Source organism: Spermophilus citellus (genome assembly GCF_964194105.1).
Source record: "Spermophilus citellus genome assembly, chromosome: 4".
Classification (NCBI taxonomy): Eukaryota; Metazoa; Chordata; class Mammalia; order Rodentia; family Sciuridae; genus Spermophilus; species Spermophilus citellus.
The window spans coordinates 141,944,818-141,971,291 of record NC_138185.1 but is presented as its reverse complement, the minus strand read 5'-3'; the positions used below and the strand labels follow the sequence as shown (position 1 = coordinate 141,971,291).

At 34.6% G+C, this 26,474-nt stretch overlaps 1 protein-coding gene across 7 annotated transcripts in view; it reads left to right on the top strand.

The window, feature by feature from the left end:
* Positions 1-257: 257 nt before the first annotated feature.
* CDIN1 (CDAN1 interacting nuclease 1) overlaps positions 258-26,474 on the top strand; it is a 220,911-nt gene continuing 194,694 nt past the window's right edge. Inside the window, exon 1 of one of the 7 annotated variants that reach the window (XM_081288683.1) lies at positions 258-847. In XM_081288683.1, coding sequence (XP_081144809.1) covers positions 747-847 — 101 coding nt within the window. In that variant the 5' untranslated portion in view covers positions 258-746. The remainder of the gene's footprint in view (positions 848-26,474) is intronic. The other 6 variants (XM_081288680.1, XM_081288684.1, XM_081288682.1 and 3 more) reach the window with 6 other exon arrangements.

Sequence of the window (26,474 nt, the reverse complement as noted above, 5' to 3'; positions counted from 1 at the left end):
TCCACGCGAACTGTAGAAGTTATAGGACTTTCCCCAAACACGCCAACAAATGGACTCAAGAATCCAAACTGTATACTTAAGGCACGCAAATGCAGTTTACAGCTCGGCTCATGATCACAGAGTGTGGACGTTTCTTCGCAGGCTGGGCCCTGCTTGAGGCTGCACCTAAACCGCAGCGACTGGGAACACATTCAAATTACGCGCTCTGGCAGAGGCTTTCGGGGACTCAAGTTGACGGCTGGCAGAGCACTCACAAGCCTTCTTCCTGGCCCGTGAGAGAGGCCTTCCTGGCTTTTTGCAACAGGCGGGGCGTGAACTCCGTGAGCAGAAGCGATCCATCCCAGGTGGGCGACGCTGAGTATACCTGCTGCCTAGACCCAGAAGCAGTGCCCTCCACGCCGGCGGCTGCTACTTCCTGGTTGGCGTGCCCTTACCTGACATGGCGGCGAGTTGCCTCGGCCTGGCCCACTGCGCCTGCTCAATAAACTCTGCCAGGGCAATCACGTCTACAACCCGCCCCCGCCGCGGAGGTGCCGGGTGAAGCCTGGGACTCGGCGAGTCTCCGTTTCTCCTGTGCTACTTTGGGGTGTGCTTCAGGGGAGGGGGGGGGCGAGGACCCAACTAAGGAAGACCAGGACCCTGGGCCCTGCCGCGGTGCGTCCACCCCCACACCTCCCGGCGCCAAGGCTGCTTGGGCCCAAGGGTGTTGTTTTCTTGTCCCGCCTCCTCCTGGTCCCTGGCCCAACATGATACTGACCAAAGCCCAGTACGACGAGATAGCCCAGTGCCTAGTGTCTGTACCGCCCACCAGGCAGAGCCTGAGGAAGCTGAAGCAGAGGTTCCCCAGGTAAGTGCCCCTCTCTCCCCTCTCGGAGCCTTTTGCCTGCAGCAGCTGTGTCCAGTCACTCTTAGGAACCACGTGTCATACATGAGTGGGGAGTAACACAAGTGTCAGGAGATCAGTGATGGTGAAAAAGGCTTTTTTCACTTGCCTTCCTCACAAAACTCTTAATGGATGAGTCCTTTGAAGCCTCCCAAGGGCTTGCAATTAAATTCAAGTCTACAAATACTTACTTGATATGTGTTAGGTGGTGGGCACACATAGTAGGTGTTTCCTAAATGTCCAGTGGTTACTTGACAGAAACTAGCAATGGAAGATGGGTGACAGAGGCTTCACAAAGTGACATAATGAATTGTATGTTCAAAAGGAATAAATGGAGGACCACTTTTCAGTTGGGCACTGGAAACAAACAAGGGAGCACAGGCCTAAAGGGGCCTCATACTAGCTCACAATGTTGACTACCCAATTAAGTGATCTCAAGGGTGCTTGGTACACTCAGAGACTAGTACCCCAGGGGATTCCACTTTAAGTCATTGGCCACTTGAACAACTAGATCTGAATGTTTTTTTTTTTTTTCATATGTGTACATATTCTGATTTCTCTCCTCCCCTAAACTCCACTTATTTTTTCCCCCAGTGATTTTAAGATTATCCAATGTTCTAAGACTTTAAGAATTATATGATATAGATTCCTTATTTTAAAGGAAACAGATCGGATCATTATTCAAAGAACCAGGACAACCAGGTTATTGTATTTGTGAAGTTACAAGTATAAAATTTTTTTGTGTATTTTTTTTTTTTTTTTCTGAACTCCAAACCAATTGCAAACCTATACCATTTTGCTCTATGGCCTTGGGGCCTTGAGCATGGTTATCCCTTCATGAGGACTTTCCTGTCTGATGTATAGCTCTTGACTAGACATCACTATACATGTGGTTGGTTTATTTGTTTTTTAAGGAAATAGAAGTGATTGGATGATAGGTGTTATGATAAAAATTGAAACACAAATTGAAGGTATTTTATTACCTCAGTTTTCTGTTGAACTGATTTTCCTAGTCTATAAAGTGAAGGAGTCTCTCTCCAATATTACCCAGATTGAATTTAGGGCAGTATTTATCCCTTTATAGTCTTTAGGATTTTTCAGACTTGCTAACAGGGAACAAAATTGACAAATTAGAATCTGATTTTCTATCATTAACAGTTGCCAGTTTTATTCATGAACAAAGAAATGGGTGAAGGCTGATCAGTCAAGCGAAAAAATAGATATTTCTGGGCAGTTTTAGAATAGAGCATTTATATATATATACACACATACTTATATATTTATTTAATATTCTGGTCCCATTATGTACATATATTACTACTTTGTATTTTTGCTTTGCTTTCTCTTTCTTCCTTCTCTTTCTTTTTTCTGTCTTTTTTCCCCATAGCAAATTCCTGTGTTTTCTATAAGGTAACCTCCCCAGTACTCAGAGCAGCATTTTAAGAAGATTCCCTTCCTTTGGGATACCATACTATCTTGCTTATTTTTTTATGACCTTTCTTTCTTATTTATGGTATGTCCAAATAATTTTTACTTCTCCCAAATACTATTTAGGGGATAACTCATTCTCTTTCTACAGGAAAATTTATTTAAATAAGTCAAATTAATTTGCAAAAGAAAGAATTAACGAGCTATTTAATAGGTTGGATCAGAATTCTGTAGCATGATTTTGGAGTTGGTTTCAATCAATTTTCATTGCAGCACTCTTTTACTTAGTGTTGAAAAGGTTTTGAGCAGGCTTTAGATTGAGAACGTTGGTTAGGTAAGGATCTCATTATAATTTTTGATAACTTGTAGAGGTTAGACAACGTCAAAAATTCCAGGGAAGGACTGAAGATGTAGTTCAATGGTAGAATGCTTGCTCGAGCTTCTGGGTTCACCCCAAGGATATCCCAGAGATGTTTAATGACCAAACAGTGCCTAGAATACAGTTTTTTTCCCCTCTTAGATTAGTGTTCTATACTTAGCTAAGTGTAGCTTTAATATTAATATATACTTACCTTTAATATTAATAATAACAATAGCAATTATTTTCTTGGTGGATGGCATTCACATACTTGGAGTTCTAGTCTTTTTTTTCTTCTAGTCTATTTTTTAGTGCATTATCTTTGCTCATTTAGTTTGTAGATCTTATTCCCTTCACAACACACTATGAGCATATGAGCATGCCTCATGTTTAAAAATTCTTCAAAAATTATTCCAAGTAACCAATAATATTATATTTTAGTTCTATTATCCAATTCCTTATTGTTGCATTCAAATGTTTTGTTTTTCTAATTTTTAACATAATTTTTATTTTTTGTACATATACAATATCAAATCTGATTGTCTTCTTTAGGCTTCTAGAAGTTGGGAATGACCATGTCATAAATTCTTACCCTTTTGGTTTCCAGATCCCTTTACACTATAAAAATGTGAACAAAAGAACTGTTGTTTATATGGATTTTATCTGTAGATATTTACCAAAATATAAATTAAAACTGAGAAATTAAAAAATATTTATTAATTTATTTGAAAAGCAGTAAACTTATTACTTGCTAACATTTTTATGAATAATAACCATAATTTAAAAAAAGTATTGAGCAAATGACATTGGCCTACATTTTTACAACTCTTTAACTCCTGCCTTAATAAAGAAAAACATCTGCCATTCAACTTGTTATATTGTATTTGATTAAAGAATATTAGAAAACTTTGGTCTCAGATATATAGTTGGAAAAGGGAACAATAATAGACTTTGTAGATAACTGTGAATATTTTTGATATTATACAAAATCCAACAAATGGTATTTATTTATTTATTTATTTATTGGTGATGGGGATTGAACCCAGAGGCATTTTTATCACTGAGCTGCCTCCTCAGGCCTTTTTATTTTTTATTGTGAGACAGGGTCTACCTAAGTTGCTTAGGGGATCACTAAGTTGCTGAGGCTGGTCTTAAACTTCAGATCTTTATGCCTTAATTTCCTGAGTCTCTAGGGAGTCTCTAGGATTATTGGTGTGTGCCACTGTACCTGGCAACAGATAGTATTTTTAAAAGGTCATTTGAAAAGTGGAATCCAAAACCTGAATCAGAACTTTTCACATTCTTGTATTATAATCCTCTAGCCTGTTGTGAACTATGAATGGATCTTTTACCCATGCATGATCTTTATCATCATGCATTGTTCATTTGAAAAATATTGGTTGTGAACTCTTACAGAATCTTCCAAGTTTTGTCACCTTTTATTATACAATATCAAAAAATCACATTTGTTAATAGTGTCACTGGTCTCATCAGAAGTCTGTAAGATCTGATGCTGTCAAGCTTATAGTGATGGATATGAGCTTTCCAATATTTGAATTTTCCCTTGAAAGCTCAAATTTTATCATTCGCAACAAATGCTATCAGTTGTTTTCCTAGAAGTGACAATCTCACGTCATTTATTTTTGAGAAAATGTCTGCCAGATACCCAAATCTGAATAATCATACTTTGTTCATTGTTCATTGAAGTAAGAATTGAATGCAATGGAAAAAGTGGCTAGTTCAGCACTCAAACAATCATACAACTGCTTTCCCCTGAGACAACTGTCATACTTCAATATGCAGTAAATGTGCTTTGTATTTACTTATTGTCATATAGAATTTTAAAAGGACAAGATTTAATATAATTAGTGAATATTCTTAAGTGAAGCAGACACTCCCTCTCTTCCTTCTTTTCTTCCTTTTTTTCCCTTTGCAAATATATTATGGTGAAGAACATAGTGACTGCTAATGCAATTATAGTGCTCTGGCCTAGGAACTGGCAGTCTTACCCACAGTTATTTTACCCTGTAAGTTCAAATGTCAATATAGGGGGAAAGGCAAGTAATATCTTACTATTTCTATAAAAATAGTTTGACCTACTAGATCCCTGAGAGGGTCTCAGTGATTCCAGGAGTCCATCCACACTTTGTCAACCACTAGCTATTTCAAATCAAAGAGTATTCATGTTTTGAAGGATTTTGATGTGTATTGACAAATTACTATCAAAAAGATTGTACTAATCCTACTACTAGCAGAGCATGGGAGTGTCTATCTTTGCAACTTTTACCAGCATTGAGAAAAGTTAGTATTAATCTTTAATATGTTAAATCAAGAATGACATCTTGTAATTAGCATTTTAAAAATTATAATACAATCTTCATTTTTCAAAATGTGTTTTGATCATTTAATTTTCTTCTTGAATTACCTGCTTGGTGTCCTTTGCCTAATTTTCTATTGGAGTGTTTGCTGTTACTGTTTGTTGATTTGTAGTTATTAATTGATCTGCATATGATAAGGCTGTTCATCTATTATCTATCATTGGTACAGATATTTTCCCAGTTGTTTGCTCTTAAATATTGTTCTGTTTTTGACAGGTTTAACTTAAATTTATGCTTTTAAAATGTTTTCTGCATTTATGCATAGAAAGTCCCTTCCTATCCTAACATAAAAAAACCTTAAATTTTATTCTGAATTTTAAAAATAACTTTATTATTTTAAATTTTTAATCATTCTGGCTCAAATTTATTATGAAATAAATTTATAAAATAAATAAATGTTAACATATGCTAAGAAGTGTAAATGTAGTTTAATTTTGTCTCCAGCTTAATTTTTTTCTTACTCTCTGGCTTCTGGGGTAGCTTCATTTCTGTGTGACTTTTTTTTTTATCTTCACTAATATTAAAAAATTAGGTCTTTCCTAGTCATAACATTGAACTTGGGCAAACCTTTTAACCATTCTAGTCTCAGTACCCCCTATTTAAAATGAAGGTGTAGCACTTTGTGACTTCTAGTATTTCAACAACTGCAAGATTTACTCTGTTGTTTTCTGTTCTGCATTTTTATAGTAATTGTATCTAGAACATGGAACATACTTCATGGAAGTAGTTGTTGAGGACACATTTACTGATTTGCATTTTACAATTTTTTGCCTAGACCACCTTATTCAGGTAGAAACTCCCAGGCCAATCAGCTGTTACTTATAAGATTATATTTTACATTCTAATTTCTTCCGCAAACATTACTTATATATTTGATTATATGTTATATATATTTTTGAAATGATTTTAAACTTACAAAAAAGTTGCAGAAATAGTTCAGAGAATTTCCATATACCCCATACTCAGCTTCTTTTAACATTTACATCTTATACGTAGTATAATTGTCAAAATCAGATTAATTTTTAATGGAATATAGTTAATCTACAGATCTTTTAAAATTATTATCATAATTTATTTTTCTGTTTTTTTCCACAGTTCTTATTGGTACATTAGAGTTGTACATGTTGATGAGATTTGTTGTTACATATTCTTATATGCACACAATAAAACACTATAATGTAGAAAATACCACTCTGAGCACAGATCTTTTTTTTTTTTTTTTTAAACTTTGCTATTTTTTTTTTAAACTAATCTCCCTTTTTTGTTCTAGGATCACACATTGGATTTAGTTGTCATATGTTAAGTCTGCTCCAATCTGTGATGGTTTCATACTATTTTCTTTCTCCTATGATTTTGATACTGTTTGTGTGTGTGTGTAGTATGGGGGATTGAATCCAGGGATCCCCTGCCACTAAACTGCACCCCCAACCCCTTTTTTTAAAAATAATTTGAGACAGGGTCTCGCTAAGTTGCTTAGGGCTTCACTAAATTAATGAAGCTGGTCCTTCTGCCTCAGTCTTCTGAGTAACCAGGATTAGAGGCATGCACCACTGTGTCTAGTGATTTTGATACTTTTGAAGAGTACTTATCTGTTGTCTTATAGAATGTCCCTCTATTTGTATTTGATGTTTGTTTTTTTCTTAGAAGTTAAATATTTTTGGCAACAATGCCTCAGAAATGATGTTGTATTCTTCTTAGTACATCATATCAGTGGTATATGACTTCAGATGTCTTTTTTTTCAGATGTCTTATTATTGGTGACGATAACCTTATCCACTTTGTTAAGGTGATGCCTGTCAAATATCTCCACTGTAAGGTTACTGTTGTTTATTTTCCACATATTAAGTACTCATGGGGATATTGTTTGAGACTATCCAAATGACTTGTTTCTTACCACACTTTTCCCCAAGTGATTTTAGTATCCATCATTGGTTCTTTCATGAAACAATTATTACTGGTATTCATGTAATGGTGATTCTCTGTTTTACCAGAGTATTTGTTTAGCCAGTATCATGTGCTACTGTCATTATATGTGAAACAATCTATCCTGTAATCAGCCCATGATTTTCATTGGGTTTATAGAGTTTTTTGCTACTCAGAGCATTTATTCTGTAATAATCCAATGTGTTTACTGTTTGTGAACTATTTAGATTTAAAAAAAGATAATGTAATTAATTTTGACTTACTTGTAGTCTGAAGAAAGAGTATAAGACATATCCAATGACTATGACAAATGAGAATCAGAATGTCAGAAATCAAGGACTTGTTGAACAATTCCTTTGGTTATGGTACGTTAAGTAGAATTCTCAAAGGAGGAGATATACCTTTGTTAGAAATTCTTTTGCTGGTAAACTAAGTTTTTTGGCACAAGATCTCTGAATTCCCTTAGCATGCATTAGTTATTTAGTTGCTGTTCTACTGAGTTGTAAAGCAATCCCTGATATTATAAATCTCTAAGCAGATAATTATCTATACGTATTGCTCTATCTTTGCCCATAAACATAGTACTCAAGTTTTTCTGATGTGCCTTTCACATTTCTAAGCCTGATTTTTTGTATTGGCCCACAACATTTTCTACTGTCTTCCCACTCTTAGATCATAACATAGGTAACCATTCATTCATATGAGTGGCTTTAAATTCCGTTCTTGTGGAATATCAAAAGTAGTAGTTAAAAACTTGCTTGGCTGAGCTCCTTGTGTTTAAAATAATGTACTTGGTTATTCACCTGTTTTAATAAGAAAGCAAGAGCCAGTGGTAGTTCTACTATATATTTCTCAGTGTTAAACTTAGTGATTCTTGGTAGTGATTTAGGGTTCCAGTCTGGTTAGGAGTGGGCTAGGTAAGGGACAAGCACAAAACTTTACTTAAAGTTACATTTATTTGGTCTTGGTTTAATTTAGTGCAACCATTGGCTACAGTTGTCCCTGCAACCCCAATAATGCTCCCTATTCCCAGCACATGATACATTTGTTGAAGATGTATTGACTTTTCCTATAAGAAGTCTTGTATTCCACTGTTCTTGCTTCCTATAACATTTTGTTCTTAGGAAATGACTTGGTTCTCTCTCTCTCTCTTTTTTTTTTAATCTGAATCACAGTTGCTTTATCTGTAAAAGGGGGGAATCATTTCCTTAGCTAGGAAGTACAGGAGGCACAATTCAAACCCAGGTATCTATCCAGAATCTAATTCTCACTCTGTTGCCTCTCCCTGTTCATTCCCCTAGGCCATGGTGCAGATTGTGTGAAACATGGTGCATAAAACACTTGACACAACTCTTGGAAAGTTTTGAAGAATTGGTAAAATATGATTATTGTTTAGTCCTTGTCTACAATAGTAGAAATGTCTGAGTAGTAACTTTTTGAAACATAAAACCCAATTTTACTTTAAAACAAAGGCATTAGATTTTGCAAAAAATAAAAACTATTTACATGCATTGGTTGATTATAGGTATGGTTGTGAACACATAAGATTTGATCATCAGTTGAATATAACTAAGATAACAGAAACTTGCCTTCAGTATTTCATATTTGATATATAATGGTATTACATTTTTTTCTTCTTTTTTTGGTACTAGGGACTGAATCCAGAGGTATTTAACCAGTGAGCTATATCCCCACATCTCCAGGCCTTTTTTTTTTTTTTTTTTTTTAATTTAAAGTTTGAGACAGAGTCTAAGCTACTGATGCTGGCATTGAACTTGTGATCTTCTTGCCTCCTGAGTAGCTGGGATTACAGATGTGCAACAATATGATTTGTTAAAAAAAAGACCTTTTTAATTTAGATTCATTAATTTTTAAGAATCATAGTAGATTATTGCAGTGGATAATTGATACTGTAGGGCTTGGTTTACTAAATTGAAATATTATTTCTTTTGGCCTTGTACCTTTCAATTGAATTGGAAGTTGATTCTCAATTTGTGGTTAATTTTCTACACTTCTGATAATGTTGTGGTAGGCCTGAGTTCCAGAATAATGAGTGAGAATGCTCATAAAGGGAGAAAAAGTCTTTTATTGAAGTGGAAATTCTATTGGTGGTTTTGCAAAAGAAATATAATTAATTTCCATGACCTTCAAAAATAACATTAACTCATACATTCACTCACAAAAGATAACTGGGGGTATGTCTGCATTGATCATTAATTAGGTTGAAATGTCAAAGAAGAAAATATTATTTTGTGTTTTTTCTTTAATAATTTTTTAAAATACAGTTTTTTTTAAATTTTATAAGACTTCAGGTTTTTATTTTGTTGCTGCCTTGTAGTTTATTTTTATTTTATTTTATTTGTAGTTTAGTTTTAAAGACTCCTCTGAAAGGTTATTTTGTTAATGTCTGGCCCCCTTGCTTTCTAAAGGACATGTATAGTTAATATTAGATATTTGTCCTTTTTTTGGATTTGTGTAGCTACAAAGTTAGATGAGCTTGAATTATTGTAAAGGGATGTTTGAAGAAAACTTCAGATAATGTTATTCTGAGAAGAATTCATATGCTGATTATATTTCTTATTAGTTTTGGGGAAATTTTCATGTTCTTAAGAATAGTGATTTAATTTTAAATCTATATTCAGTTTTTTAAGGAATAACTCATACCACAATGGTTGCTTGTAGAATAAAGAATAATTATGTATTTCCCTAGAAAAGAAGATTCAATAAAAGTACAGGGTAATAATATTTTATTGCTTAACTTTCAACAAATATAAGCTGAATTTATCATTATATTTTTTTATACATTTTGTGCATTTTTGCCATATTGGTTGAATTTTCCTTAAAAAATAAAATAATCATTATAACATTTACTTTTCTAGAGTAAGTCTGAAAAGTATCTTACTATAGAAAAGTCATGACAATCTTATAGGAGATGGGTAAATAATACATTTTCCTTTGTTTTAATTATGTTTTTATTGAAAGGAGGTGGTTTCGAGTGTTGGATTGAAGACATTTTTCTCCTTTTCCCTTTCTGTTAAGTTAGTAAATTTCTTTTACAGTGAGGTGGTTTGCAGTGAATATACTAAAGCTGTCATGTAGAGAATGACAACTCTCTATTTTTTGGGGGTGGGGAAACAGAACAGACAACTAGATTCAAGATTGTCGGGTCCATGTGTTTGAAACCAGAATGGAACAACCTGTGCCCCATGTTTATTTAAGAGGGGTACCTGATGATCATGTATCCAACCTTTCCTAGACACTCTGGGAAAATAGGACCAGCCTTAACTTCTCTCTCTTGTGTACACACACACACACACACACACACACACACACATTTTCCTCTCTTTTTCCAACTATATATATAAATAGGACCTGCCTTAACTTCTCTTTCCTCTCTTTTTCCAACTATATATATGTATATATTTTTTTTCAGGTGGACACAACATCTTTATTTTACATTTACGTGGTCCTGAGGATTGAACTCAGTGCCTCGTGCATGCTAGGCGAGCATTCTACCACTGAGCCACAACCCCAGTCCTCCAACCCTATATTTTTAAAAGGCATATATTTAGTAGACCTTCCTCATAATCCAGCACTTCTTCATGCCAAGGAACTGTGACATGGTTTGCCACGCTTTCAAGTACTATTTCTTGGCTGAATATGTGTATATAAACTTCATGTGGTGTTTAAACAGTAACTTGATAAATATCTGGGGTCTCATTGAGATAACTGAGGGCTCTGAAATATTTTATCCAAACCAAAATGTTAAGATTTCTTAGGAATTGTATCATGTGTTCGAAATATTGTAATTCAGTTGCTAAAATGTTTAAAACATTAAACTTAGAGTAATAAGTTCAAGATCATTAGAATAAATATTTTGAAACAATAATTTAAATAGAGGAAAATGTAAGATAGATTCATGGTTTTTGGTACCATTGGGTATGATATGTAAGTACTGTCTTTCTTTGGGGCATTATGGTGTGTAAGTACTGTCTTTCCTTGGGGCAGTTCTGTGTGAAGTCTAGTCTTATTTGAGGTTGTTTTGGGAGCATAAATCATACCCAAGATTGAGACTTAAAATACCTGGTGCATTGTCACTGAGTCTTCCCACCCTAAGTTTACATTAATTTTTTATTTTCAATTTTTTGGTTATTTTTAAGACCTCTCCTTTGCTCTAGGAACAAGAAAGGATAAGATAAGCCAACTCTAATCTTGAATTTGTTTTATTTTAGGAAATAGGAGGTATAGCAGACCTGTGTTATTTACAGTGGTTAGTATTTAAGACTGTTGAAATTCTCCAGATTTGCAGCTAATGCTGTATAAGAAAGCAAAGTATACTAACTGTGGGGTGCAAGTATTTGGTTAAGCTCACTTATGACTTGGCAGTGGCAGTTGACTTGCTTCTTCCTCAAATCTGCCTAACAGTATGAAAGATTCAGATTTACACTTAGCAGGTTCATGAATCACTGTTTGTCATGGATATTTTGGTCACTCTCAAATAGTCAGAACTGGGCTTGTCAATCAAGGAATGCTTTAAGATGAATAGAAATGCAGGATGAACATACTTTGTGGTTTGACATTCATGGTTGTGCACCTTGGCCTCCTTTGATTCTTTAGCTTATGACATGGAGTGTAAGACTCGGGGAATAAAGCTCTTCTCAGGTGGTCTCAGTGTAGATGGGATCTGGGAGGTGAAGTATTACAGAATTGTGTCTTCCTACAACTACACATGAAATCAGACTTTTCAATTTTCTGTTTCTGTCTGATAATATTGGTAGGGAAAGCTAATAAAACTTGAAACTTAAACTTCCAGCCCCATTTAGCTAAGTTGCTAAATGGACTGGAGACCTGAGACAGACATATGAGTCAGACTGTTTGTTGTATAACATTAAAAAAAATCCTATAGACTCTTATACCCTATATATAAAAACTTATATGTAACAAATAATTCACAAATGTCACTTTTTCATGAAGTTAAAATTATCTAGACCCATAGTTTATGAGGCCAACTAACGCATACATAAAGATAAAAATATTTTTAATCTCAAATTTATAATATTTTGAATTTTTATTTGTACCTTGGCCCAGAAGGCCCTGAGTGCCTCGCTCATTATTTCAGACTCAGTGACTTACAATAGAGTGAACTAGTTTTGGGTCAAGATAGCAATTACAGATGATCTGATCAAATACATTAACATTATAAATGCAAAAACTGAGTGTGAGTACTGCCCCACGATTTGACTCAGGTTCCTAATTTGATTAAGTTCTGGAGGTAAAACTCTCCATTCATGCCCTTCTGTTGGCGAACAGTTTCCTGACCCTCTAGGGGTCAAATAGGTATCATTGACAAGTGAATGAATGAGCCTGACCAGGTTGGTACTGTGGCAAGATAAAGCATGATTTGTGCACTAAGAGGCAGTTAGCTACCCATTGCGCCAGCCTCCTGCTGCCAGGCAGGAATGTGGTCTAGTGCTGCCAGGTCTTCTTAGAAAGCAGTTCTGGGTTTGACATTTTTTTTCAGAAAAAATAAAATATCCTGAGTTTTAAATGTTGTCAATTTGTTTGAATTTTTAAAGCACTATGTGGGCCAACATTTTCCTGGCCAAACAGAACAAGTCTGTGGGCTGAATTTGGCCCACAGCCAGCGGGTGCTGGAGCTCTCCCATTCCCGCTCTTGAGAGCTGATAGTGAGCATCTTTTCCAGACTCTACAAGCCGCAACCTCACGTTGGTAGTTGAAATTCTTTTATGGTGAGGGTGTTGATACCACAGAAATTGGCAAATGGCATAAACCTAGGCTCTCCTTCCCAGTGCCTCTGCTTTCTGCCACCAACCCAAAGACAGTTAAGCTTCAAACACCACTATGATAGTGCACAATTTGAGACTTTTGTACTATATATCATGGCTCCCTGCCATGTATCTTACAGAAGTTTCTTAACCCAGTTTGTTCTGATTATTATAGCCCTTTTTTCCTTGGGCTCAAAATTCTTCCATCTGTATCTCATTAAAAAAAAATATATATATATATATATATTTTTTTTTTTTTAAATTTTTTTTTATTTTTTTGTGAGTCTTGGTCTTTTGGTCTTTCTCCTTATTTTTTCCCCACCATAGTTAGTGTGGGAGCTAGAATTTTAGTCTGGTACCTTAGCAGTACCTAGTATATTGTAGGGATTATAATATATTTCCTAATGGACATTTAATTGAACTGGGCTGAAGAAAATGCTGCTTCTTTTATTCTTAAAAAGCCATAGATTCATGTCTCATTTAGGAAAATTAATCGCTTTCACAGTAGATTAGTAAGCTAAGTTTAGAGACTTTAGAGTGATTTTTTTTTTTTTGTAGGAATTTGGAAATGGTGCATTGGTACATGTGAGGTTTTATCATGTCCAAAATTATTTCTAGAGAAACTTTGGGTTTAGACATTACATTTCAATTGCCAGGTATTCCAGTACAAAAAGTAAATAAGCATCTCTGCAATTATGATAAAAACCAGTGGGACATAGTTAATTGATGCAAATTGATTTAGTATATAGTTTTCTAAAGACTAAATTCTTAAGTATATTTAGATATATTTATCTTCTACATCTCTAGTATCAGTAATAAATGAATATAGCAATATACAACTAAAACAGAAGTGGTCAATAAAATTAACAGTATTAGGCAAGACTAAGTGCATTTTAGAATGACAAATGAATTCTGCTAGGTAGTTAGCCAGTGACGTAGTACTGAGTTTGGCAAGTTACATACCCTATGCTATATCTAGTTTCATTTATTCAGCTTTCTCTGCTATGGTTAATTATTTTATAAATTTATATGAGGCAGAAGTCTTATTATTAAGAACTCCAAGAGGCTGTTTACAGTTTTTTATTTTGAAGGCAGTTTTATATAATGGTTTATATAAGAACTTGGTTTCCGGAAATAGACATGTAAATTCTGGGTTCATGACCAGAATCTTGGGTAGGTTTTTTCACCTCTTGGTGCCTCAGTGTCCTTATTTATAAAATGGAGTTATTATGAATTTTGAAATCAAATAGTACATGTAAAATGATTAGCACAATTCCAGATACTGCGTTGGTTGCAAATACTGTTGTTATTATTACCATTATGTTTTAAAAGCTACTCCTGGCAAAGTATAGTTATAATAAGTAGATTCAGAAAAATTGGTGCTGAAAAATTTTTTGCCTAAAACCAGCTCTTTTATTTTCTAGGTTTTTAAAATGTCTTTGTTTTGTGCTTAGGGTGACAGGAGATCTATTTTTAGTAAATTGTAAAGTTGAATCCCCCTGCCCATGATAATAGAAAAGGGTAATATAACATGATTATTACATAAGAAAGATTAAGAGAATGTTAAAACCAACCATATTAAGGTATTTTCTAGCCTGATTATTTTTTTTAAATGCAACCACCTATATTAATTTTTTTTTTATTTTCTTGCCTAAAGTTGGTGATTAGGCCTTTATTAAAGACACCCGGGTAAATCCCAGTTTTGGAGGCATGATTCTGCTTATCATGAAGTAGCTTGAAGAGTTCACCTGTGTCTTCTGGGACCTGGAGATTTTTACAAGATGACCCAGAACATCACATGAACATAAACGTTGATTTAAGTGTTAAATATAGGTATTAATCAAGGTAATTTGAAGAATGAGTTTTTTAAACAGTTGTAAAATCATTTATCTTACTAATACCAATTATAGGAGACCACTGGTCAACACAAAGAAGTTGTGTAAACGTCCTTTAAAAAAAATGTCACTTTATTATTCCTTAAAACTGTGGTTTTTATTAATTATAATGTGTTCTAGAATGCTGCTTTCAAAGATTTCCTTTAATTCATCTTATTCTCTAAGTTCTATTGGTCATATAATTGCAATAACAATGAATTTGGGCAGTACAGTTATTCCTGCCCTTCCTTTTCTCCTTTGTTTATCAGAGAGCATATTTCTCTAGGTTCTAGGTCAAAGAGATGCTCAGGTGTAGATTGACTTCATATAAACTGCTTAGGCCAGATTAGAATAAAACTTCTTAAATAGGTTAGAGATCTTGGTATTTGAGAAAATAATGCCTAAAAATTTGAATTGCATTCTGATAAAAATGTTGCCTATACTCAAAGACTGTGGAAGTAAAAGTGATAATTATGTCATGAATTGCATTTTTGGGGACAATTATTTGCTATCAACTCTTCTGAAGCCTTTAAATAAGAGTTTGTTATTTTATTTCATCTGTCAAAAGTGTAAAAAGTCTAGATTTGGTGCATTGTCATGAAAAATATTTTATTCATGTGATAGCTTTTGGACAATTGTATTCTGCACTGTATTACAATGGCACAATAAATTGCTGAATATACTGTCTGCTGAATATGACTTTACCATGAAAAATTTGATGCATAGAGAAGGAAAGGTTGGAATATATCAACCTTTTCTGACAAGGGACTTTGAATTTTGACCTAATACAGGTGACCTTTGTGCGCAATAAAAGTGAGCTTAATCTTGAGGTTAAGGTTGAGGTGAATAGCAGGGCAGTGTGGTGGAGCTTATGCTGACTGTAGGTGCTCAGAGCCTATCAAGCTATTGGCTAAATGGGAACCTGGCACTTTTTTTTTTGTTGTTGTAGGTGTTGTTTTTAGATTTTTTTCCCCCACATTTCAAGCTTATTTATAGAAAATTGTTTGGCTCTTTAATACTATTCAATTTCCTCAAAGCTCAGCATTGTTTAATTGTGGTAAGTTCATCTGTTTCTGTAAAGTTTACTGTTTCTGAGTGAAAGGTATGAGTGTGTTATTATAATCTGTTTCATAGATAAGCTATAGCTAAAAATAAAAATGTTCTATGCCTCATAGAAAAGACAATGGATGTATGTAACGTTGAACTGAAAATATATGTTCTTTTAAAAGGTATTTTGTTTAACAGTTTAGACTTTGTCATTTGACTTTGGAATAGTCAGATTAATTTTTAAGTGGTTTATGCTTTTATATAGATTATAATTAAGTGAACTCATGTGAATTATTGTCTTAAAAGACACAGGTAATTTAGAGATTGGTTAGTCCCTTGGAATTTCCTTTGAAGTACATTGGCTAATTCACTTACATTATAATAACATAGCCTGATGTGCTGATATAAAATATTTTCAAAGTTTTACCTGTTATACCTAGAAGGAAAATTGTTTTAAAACATAAATTTCACTACTATATACCTCACCATCACATACCTTGGCTGTTTTGTCATAAATGAAATTATATCCTAGCAAACATTAGGCCTCCAGTGTTACAGTATCTGAACACCTAGTGAATATTCTCCCCCAATAATTGGCTGGAACAACAAATACTTGAGGAGAATGTCAGAGACTCTAATGGAAAGAACTTTTACTTTTTTAATCGAGCCTGCAAAATATATTCCCTGGGACTGATCAGCTCTGAAGCACTGAGGTTTGATGATTGGAATGGCAGGAAACCATGCTTTCAGGACATAACGAATTGACGAGGCCATCCATCATTTGTTAGCATACGCTGAAACGTGGGCTATGTGTGCAGAGGCCTGTGATTTAGTAAATACTTGGGAGATGAATAGAGCTTACACACAAGGGAAGATATTGCTGTCCTTCAGCAGCCTGAGACCCAGGCGCCTGCTGAGAAGGCCATCTGACGGCACATCATCAGTAACTGGCCTGTCACAGTCAGCGGTGCCCACCGACCATCGCCAGTATATTAAATGCATTTTTAATATCTGCTTCAGTAGATTTAATGAAGAAAATTTAGTTTCCATACTCCAAGCACTGCTTCCTCAAGTGTTAGAAAGCACGGACTCTTGCCTGCACACAAAAAGGGGAAGACCATGCTGGCAGTTAGGAGAGTTGATTGAAAAGGAGATTCAGACAAAGTAGTGCACATACAAAAAATGCCTTTAGTAGAGTTGACATCTCGTTCATATGAAAAAGCTCATTTTAAAAAAAAGGGGGCTTTTAGATTAATTTATTAGCCTTTGATTCTCTATTCTCACAAGCTCTTTCCCTTGGAAGATTCAGCTGACTGGCAAAGGGCTATAAACCTACTGCTCTGAAAGCAAATATTAAAGAGTTGACATCATGGTTTGGCATAATTTGTCAAATGTATGGACAGAGAGACTCAGTTTTAAATTATTTTGTGTTTTGAGATACTACTGTTTGATCCTTTGGATTTTTGCATGGGAATATTATAAAGGTAGTGTTTCTCACAGTTGGTTACTTCAAAGTTTTTGAATATTGAACATTACTTGTTGTTAATTTGCAGGTATCATTTCAAAATGAGTGTGAACAAATGAGTTACCAACTTGAGTTAAAGTGCTTTTATACTTTTTTAGACTATAATGTTTCTTTAAAAATTGTAATTTTGAAATGTTCTGTATTTTTGATAAGGCAGAACATATAGATTTGTTCTTTTTAATGAGTTTGGTTGTTATTATTTACTACAAAATAGGAAGACAACCAATTAGATATTGTTGCAGGCATGTACTTTAAAGGTTTCCCTCTTTAAAAAAAAATCCAGAATATGCTCTCATGTTCACAGAAGAAGAAGCTACGGAATGGGACCTATAAATCTGATTCCTGCATGTGTCAAAACAGTAATGTATTAAATGCATATTATTATAAAAATTTAAGACATGTCTTAAACACACTTACATTTTTATAACACGTGGCAATATTAAATAATACATTTCCTTGTTAGCATCTGTTTGCCTTCATTGTTGGCAAGACCTATGATTTATTGCTTAAATTAATGACCAAAACCATTTTGGACCTGATATATGCCCCTAAGCTTATTACATCACTAAATAAAATAAAATGTATGCGCTTGTGACAGAGTTATTTTTATAATTGTTTATCCCTTTAAGTGCCCTATTCAGTGATTCACTGAAAGGTTCATAATGGTTGGCTTGTAACCAGAATATAATCTCAGAAAGGTAAAATATATTTCTTGTCTAGAAATAAAATGCCAGAGTGATGGTGATGATAGGGGTTCCTGCAAGAATTTGCAGCAGACTGGTTCTTTTCTTCAGCACTGTTAATGAACTCTTGCTGATTTTTTTGATATGTAGCCTCCCTACCACCATCTCAACTCTTGAGGCTGTCTACTAATGCCAGAGCTCACCTTCATATAAAATAATTTTGATCTGGTCTAAAACTTCAAGGCTTAAATTGTTCTTAGGATTTTGCAGGTGCCATTATCACTATGCCTTAAAGTATGCTAGGTTATTTACCTATTTTTAGTTCTTCTCTTTGGGGAAATTGGAACTTTATGGATTTCTATATTGAACTCTAATTGACTTCTTAGTCTTTATCTTTCCTTTTTGAGAGTGCAATATGGTAGACCTTTCAGTATTTTTACAATAACCTGTTATTCATCTAAAGTCACTCTGCTCCTGACTTACAATATTATATGGCTTCATAGTTTTCTTACTCCATATGAAGTATCTCATTGACTGTCAGCTTTCCTGTCATGCAGTGGTAAGGTCAAATCTTTGAGATGGTTCAGCCTTGTTTCTGGACTGTAGTGTCTACACCTTGAAACATATGGATCTTCTTTGGGTAACTGAGTATTACTGTGGGAAGATTATTATTTTGCTGATTCCTTGGGGACAGTTCTCATTTACCTTATTACTCACAAATGAAAACCAAACTTAATTCCTAAGAAAGATATTTCTTAGTCTTCATCTAACTTTTACTGCATTTTAAACAAAATATTCCATTGGAAGCCAAGAGTTTTTTGTTTGTTTGTTTTTTAAAATAATAAGTGGACCTGATAAACTTTTTAAAAGAGTTTTCTTAGGCCATGTTTTTCTGTTTTTAAATATTTATTTTTTAGTTTTAGATGGACACAATATTTTTATTTTTTTACATTTATATGGTGCTAAGGATCGAACCCAGTGCCTCAAGCATGCTAGGCAAGCACTCTACCACTGAAACACCCCAGCCCCGAGACCATATTTTTCTTGAAAAGCTCTACTGACCTTTTCTGTTTGGAGCTTTCCTCTCCCATTTCTGATCTTTTTACCATCCTTTTCATTTCCTTTGCCTTGTCTGGGATACCTAACCCCAGATAAAATATTTTAAAAGAAAATCAATGAAAAAGGTTCTAGGATTGAGCTCTAATCCTTCTTTCCTTTTGTCTATCTTTCATCCCTGCCCCTTTCCCTCTCTCCTCCTGTCCTCTCCATTCCTGTCCCGCCTTTCTTCATTCAACCTCTCCTACCCCCCCCTTTTTTTTTGTTTCTTGAATGTTAGAATAGATCCACCAAGACCTTTTTTTTTAAAAATTTTTTTGTTCTGACCATTGTTACTTTTACATGTTCCTTTATTTTGCTTTACATTCCCGGGATTGTGAATATCTTTGGATAGGAGCCGTGTGTTTTACCGTGGTTTTATCTTTTAGCTATTTCTGTTAGTGCCTAACAGCATATTGTATCTCTTGATATATTCAATGAATTCTTGCTAACTTTCAGGTATGGGCCAGTGCTCATTTTTATAATCTCTTTGGAGGAAAGGATGACTTAGAAGCACATTGGATCATTGTGCCATTATTGTTCTCTCTAGTACCATACAAAGGGCTTCCTATGCTTTCCTGAGATTGTTTCTTAAGTTCTCTCTCTCTCTCTGGGTCAGGTATTTAAGTCCTATTTTAAAAAATTAAAATATTCAGTAGGCAGCTAAGTGCTTAGCCTAATGTTCTCCTTAACACCAAATGAAAGTAAATAGAACACAGACAAGGAATCATTTGTTATGTTTTAATATATGAAGCCATGGCTGTGTAAACCTTAACCTTGTAATTTTGTGAGTTCCACTTTATCATGTAGCTGTAAGGGTAATCAAAATAAATCACAGGAGGTGAATAAATATTTTCTAGTGCATTCTCTGTGCTTTCAGAAGTGATGCTTGATCCATGAAATTTTAGTAAGTGTATTAAATAAAACAATGTGATGTGCACTGTGTCAGATCTGATAAATTATTCGGCATAGGACATTTATACAACATATGTTGAGCTGCTACGTGAACAGCTTAATGACTATAAATTATGTTAATCTGTCTTGCCATTTTTATATTTTGTTAAAAATTGCACAATTTGTGGTACAGATATTTGTATATTTGTGTGTAGGGGAGGGCAGGGATAAGAAGGCAGCAGAAAGGTGCAGGTCATCTCCGTGATGTTCTGACAGTGATCCGGGGCTCCTCAGCTGTGCAGTGTACATAACACAGATGTTGGGGAGTCATCTGTCAGCCATGCCTCTCCTATGGAGTTAAAGTTCTAGAGGGAAAAGAATTTGACACAGTGCTGTCACTGTTACATTTTCACAATAGAAGAGCATGCAAATATTGAACCTCCTGCTTAGCAATAGTGCCCTGTCTAATGTCTGTGCTGGTTAGAATAAAAAATCATGGGTGCATCTTGGGCTCAGAGATCTGACAAAGGTCATGCTATGTTGGGCATTTGAATTGGAAATTGTCTGGACTTAGATTTTATAAAGCTCCCACTGTTGTGTATGGGGAGAATTTCTGCAGGGTTTTGTCCCTGGAGAGGCCTCTTAGGCCCTTTTCTGTCCAATGAATGAATTTAGATGTGAGGGTTACTCCTGCCTTAAAACTGTTAAGTTCATTTTGCATACATCCCTAGAGAGAAAAACTGGCAGATGCTTTTATCTTGGAAGTGTTTAAAAGAAAACTGCAGAGCAGGAACAAGAGAGAAAAGGGGCCCTGTGTGGAGTCCCAGAACATTTTGGAAATGGCCAGTGTGCAGTTTTCATCAGTGTGAGGGCGGGGTGCAATATGGTGCCTGTGGCTCACAAGGGAATATGAATGTTGATTAAGCATACTCCCAGGCTTTGAAATTCTGAACGCAGTGTCAGAATAATGGATGTTGAGCAAATGTCAAGCATTTGTTAATTTCTCTGTTATTTGGAGTTTATCTACCATGATCAATCAAATAAACTAGTGCTTCTCTCTTGTGGCATGTGTCATTGATATGGTGATTAGGTGGCTAGAGAGACCTTCTGCTTTTTTCCAGGTAACAGATTATAAAGAAGTAGACAGAGCTTTTCAGTTAAAAATTTCTCTATAGCTTGGTTTAGTAGAAATTTGAATTTTAACTGAGGACTTTGGTGATGGTATAAAAATCCACAGTTACATGCCAAAGATATTAACTGTGGTGCTTATACCAGCAATGCTTAATACCAGTGTCAGTGACTCCATCTCAGTATAGTTTTCAGAAGTTTATAAAACTTTGATGTATAATTGGGTGAAAGAAATTGATCCTGAATAAATTCTGATCTATTAACATTTGTAAGTAAACTTATTGATCTATTTGTATTTTTGACTTTTTTCCCAATTTCTATAATTAGTTGTAATTTAGTTATTGAGAAATAGTAAATAGATTTGTTTCATATGGTACAAAGTAGTATCTTTCCATTATTCTTAGGAAGCAGAGCTACACTGTTTTGATGAGGGTCAGAACGTCCTTTTCATCATTTACTTAACTGCAAATCATTGCAGAGTGGTAACATTTGGAGGTAGGAGGAGTAGTTTTTCTTTTATAATGTGAATGGCTTTACCAATCTAGAGGTTGACATCATATCCCTGACGATAGTGTAACTTGGATTGAAAGGGGGTTCTTCTGGCTGGAATTAAGACAGATTTGCTATCAGAGAGTTGATATTTTCCTGTTTCCCATGTTCGTGTGTGTGTGCATGTGTGTGTGTGTGTGTGTGCATGTGTGTGCATGTGTGTGTATTGTGTATGTGTGTTGGTACTTGGGATTGACCTTTATCACTAAGTGACATCCCAGTTCTTGTTATTTTATTATACTTTTTGAAACAGGGTCTTGCTAAGTTGCTGAAGCTGGCCTCAAACTTGTGGTCCTCTGTCTCAACCTCCCCAGTCGCTGGGATGATAGGCACATAACTACATGCTTTACCCAGTATTCTTGTTTTAATCTTAGGCATGTAGTTTACCTGATTCAGATTGCAGCTAGTGCCATGCTTAGCACAATGGCCATGCCAAATAAGTACCTCTGTGATTGGTAGCATGGATATTTCTGTGAAACTGGACCTCCTGAAATGTGACTCCTGTTATAAAACCTCAGTGAACTTTTCCTTCAGGAGATTCACAACTGAGCATCTATAGGTCACTCCATAGCCTGTGTGGTTTCTGGTGTAGTCTTTGATTTTGTTAGTCTACCATGATGTCCCAAATATGACAATTTCCCAAGTTTTTTTGTTTGTTGCTGCTTCTTCAGGTTAAGATGAGCTACCTTAACCATCTATATTATAGACCTTTGGTTTTGGCCTTCTCTGGCAGTATGTTTCCTAACCCTCTGAGTAAAATCCATGTGTCCTCCTTGGCACAGAGGGTCAATGTGCTGTTTTTCTCTACTGCCTCTAGTATCATAAAAAAAGACAGCGGTGCTCACTGAAAGCTCACCATGAATAACACCCAATTTCCTGACCACAGCATCACTGAATCATCAACTTGCATCATACATCATAATATTCATACTGTTATTGATAGGTAACTCTCCATTTTTTCAATGTAGTTTAGATTAGAAAGGTATGTATGATCTTGTCATGATTTGAAAATGATTGTATAATCATAAGGAAGAATTTGATTTCAGTTACTGCTGATTCTTAAGCACATATCAGAGGGAACAGAGGGAATTCTTTCTGGTATTCAGTGGGAGAGTTGGTGATTTGGGTAGGTGGTGCCACTGCCTATATATAGCCTATTAGCCCTTGCACATCTTGCTTTCCCTTAACTCTTCTTATGTCCTTGGACAACTGAATCAACTGAATCTTTCTTTTCTCCCACATGTGCTGCAACTATAAAGAAATGGTTCAACATTTAAAAACTACTAGAGTATTATTGTATCCTATTGGATACATGTTCTAATGATAGTCAAAACACTTTTGGGACTTTTGTTTTAACAACAGTTTTTAGAGCTTGTAGCATAAGCTTCCATACTTTCAGGGGTGACAAACCTTAGTACTTTGAGAGTAGATCTAGTATTTGGAGACAAACATCATTAAGTCTGATAAATAAGGTGGCTTATGCTATAAGGTGACCATAAAGTCTGCAGACATAATTATTTCTCTTTGTTTTACAGTTCAGTAGCTATAAATCCTTTATTATACATGACATTATTTCTAGACTTGGTGGCTACCCTGTATATGGGTAAGATATAAGATGTAACTATGAACTTGAAGGAGAGATTCACGAGGATTCATAATAGGGGACAGATCATTTCAGGAGATTCAGTTTTGTAGAAATATTCATGCCTCAGTTCACAGAGGTACTCATGGTTATGGTTGGTAGGTACTGCACTAGTCTCTGAATCAGGTAAACTACACACCTGAGATTAAAACAAGAATATGGCAAATAGGAAAAAATGCTAGATCTCTAATCACAAGTCTGTCTTGATTCCAGCCAAAAAGTTTCACATACAGATTGCCTTTCAGTTTAAGTTACCCCGTCCTCAGGGGTAGAACAATTACACATGGTACCTACTTGTAAAATGGTTCTAAGGTCACTCCCAAAGATGACTTCTGTTTTTGAGCAAAACCAGCATCAAGGGTGATGAATGCAGACAGTCCATTCCTCCAGGATTAGTACTTTCCCCCAAATAATTCAAGTGAATTAATTCTCATCAGTTAACTGAGAAGGCACATCTAGTTACATTACTTAGTAAGCACCTACTCTCTTCCCATAACTATTAACTGTTATTTTACCCCTTCCCCCTCCCCCCCCTCATGCTTTTCTCCTTGCTCCTCAAACATAGATTAACTACTAAGAACTTTGAGGCACCTACCTTTCGTCTTAATATGTTTCCATTACCCACATCTCTGGTGGTGGTTAATAAGGCAGACATTTTAGGAGAGGAAGAAAAATGAAAGGTTAAATAATCTGCTAATAAGATAGTCACTACTTGAATACCAGAGGTGTAGTTCAATATGGGATTTTCAATTAAAACTTGAAAAACTGTATTTGCATAGAAAGAAAATATAGTTCTGGAATTTTATCCTGTAGTTTATAATACATTTTCATAAAACATTCTTTTTCTTGTACTGGTAGAAGGAGTGGAATGAAATACTTGTATGGCCCTCAGTGTTAGAAAGAGAATGAAATTTATACATTATTATATTTTAAATTTTTTCTCTTTTTTTTAGTATGGACTTCATATTTGTTCAAGAATTGCATAGAAATCACAGTAATTCTATGAAATTTTTTACAACTATTACATCATTAAAGTTTTTAAAAAGTGAAGAGGTAAAATTTATCATTCTTTTTGGAAGGCACTTTTTTGTATCATCAAATTGTAAGAATCACAACAAAAGGCTAAATAAAATAGGAAGACTGAGATGAGTTATTGTTTCTTTATCAGTTTTTGTGGTGGGAAGAAAAATGTTAAATGTCATTTTGAGAAATGCATTTGTGAGCATCCATAAATTCCTTACTTTGTTGATGTAAATTGATAAAACTTTTTGGCAATATTTAAGTCAAATAGAAATTTAAGTAGCTAAGTATACTTAAACATTATTTGATTCTTAGTAATTATGTATCTGGTTTTAATGTTTTTTTCAGCAAAACATTATTAAAAGACAAGTTCCCTGCAGCAAATGTTTAAAACCTTCACAATATTTGGGATTCAAACAACTAGTTAGAGTGTGATCTGAAACTTAGGCAGCTTGTCTTGGGATTTGATGCTGAATTCCACCCTGAAGAGGGTAGTTACACACCGCTATGTGCACCAGACACATGCAAATGCTAAATACAGTAGCAGCATGAGGTCTCTGTCATTAACAGTAATTTATGTAATGAAAGCCACCTGGCTGTTTTTTATAATTAATTGCTTGTAAATAATAAATTTAAATATAATTTATAGTTTTCTAAATTTGATTACTGAATAGACCCAACAGCAAACCTAAAAAAAAAAATTGGCAACTGCATGATTCACTTTCATCACACACACACACACACACACACACACATATATACACACACAAAAAACATATACTTGTGTGTGTGTGTGTGTGTGTGTGTGTGTGTATATATATATATATATATATGTATTTTTTTTAAGTAAATATCAGTTAAAAATATTTGGAAGCCAGTGGTGAGAAACTAATCAAATACTGCTAGCTTTACTCAAATTGAAATGCTAATTTTTAAATAGCCTATTTCAAAAATTTAATTTTTATATTATTGCTTCAGTTGATCTTTTAAAAAGCATTCCTACCTATAATTTAATATACACAGAAGAAAGGATATTATTTAACAGTGATGATGCAATAAAACTATTGAAAAAATATTCTTTCCTCTATTTCATACAATTCCAATTATGTTTGAGAAGACTAATTATGGGGAAAAGCACTTAAGCACATATGATGAGGTATTATATAGTATGGTGGTAATCAGAATTTTACCTAATAGATCTACCAAGCATTGTATCATTAATTTAAGAAGATCTTATTGTATTTCTTTTTGTGCATGTGGCCATGTATGTCAACTGCCAAAGAATTTTTTTTTGATGTAATGGAAAATATCACTGATTTATGTGACTTAAAGAGAAAAGGGGGATTTAGAGCTCTGTGTCATGTCCCCCCCCACTCCCACCCTCCCTCCGCCATGCTCTTTGATTAAAAGAGAAAGGAAGGAAGGAGAGAAGGAGAATGAAAAAAAGGAAGAACTAAGTTTATGGTTTTATGTTTAATATTAACAATTATGTTCACTTTTTTTTACTGACAATTATATAAAACTTTCTTAGACTTTATAAACCTGAGTCTTAAAATTCATGCTTCTTTCCTAAATACATTTCCATTTAAAGCTGTATCCTTTAAATATTTATATTGTTATTTTGTATGTTAGCAGTGAAATTATTATTGTCAGTTTATAAGTGTGTATGATACTTTGAGGTTAATAGATTAAAGGAGAATTTTGTAGCTTTGAGCTATAGATTTATTAAATGGAATGATTTTCCTCCATATATGACCAGTAGCATTTTTTTTCTTTACCATAATTTAAGTAAGTTTAGATACATCAATAATGCTCTTTTAGTAAGTTGGACTTTTTTTTTTTTAAATTCTCTCTGTTCTTTGTAGAAACTTAGCTAGATCATGATAAACCTCATTTTGTTAATAGCAAAAGTGCACATTGACTACTTCCAAGATTGTGGTTGTCAAGCCAGTGAGGTGCCTCTGTTAGCTAGAATTGTCTATAAAGAATAAAGATTGTGGCTTCTGCGTGTGGTCAGAGTGTGACCACCATCCATCACCTCAACAGCAGACATCGGATTTGTTCACTGCCTGGTTTCTGAGGTCTAATAATCCCTCAAGAATTTAGAATGTTGTTGACTGTCCCCATTTACATCACTGAAGAAAGAGGCTTTGCAACAGGTGCAGCTGTATACTAATTGTAGGAGGGTGCTTAATCTGTCCAGAAGGGAGAGTGACTCCAAATTTGGTATCTTAGTGAGTGGAGTGACCTTTTAAAGTCCC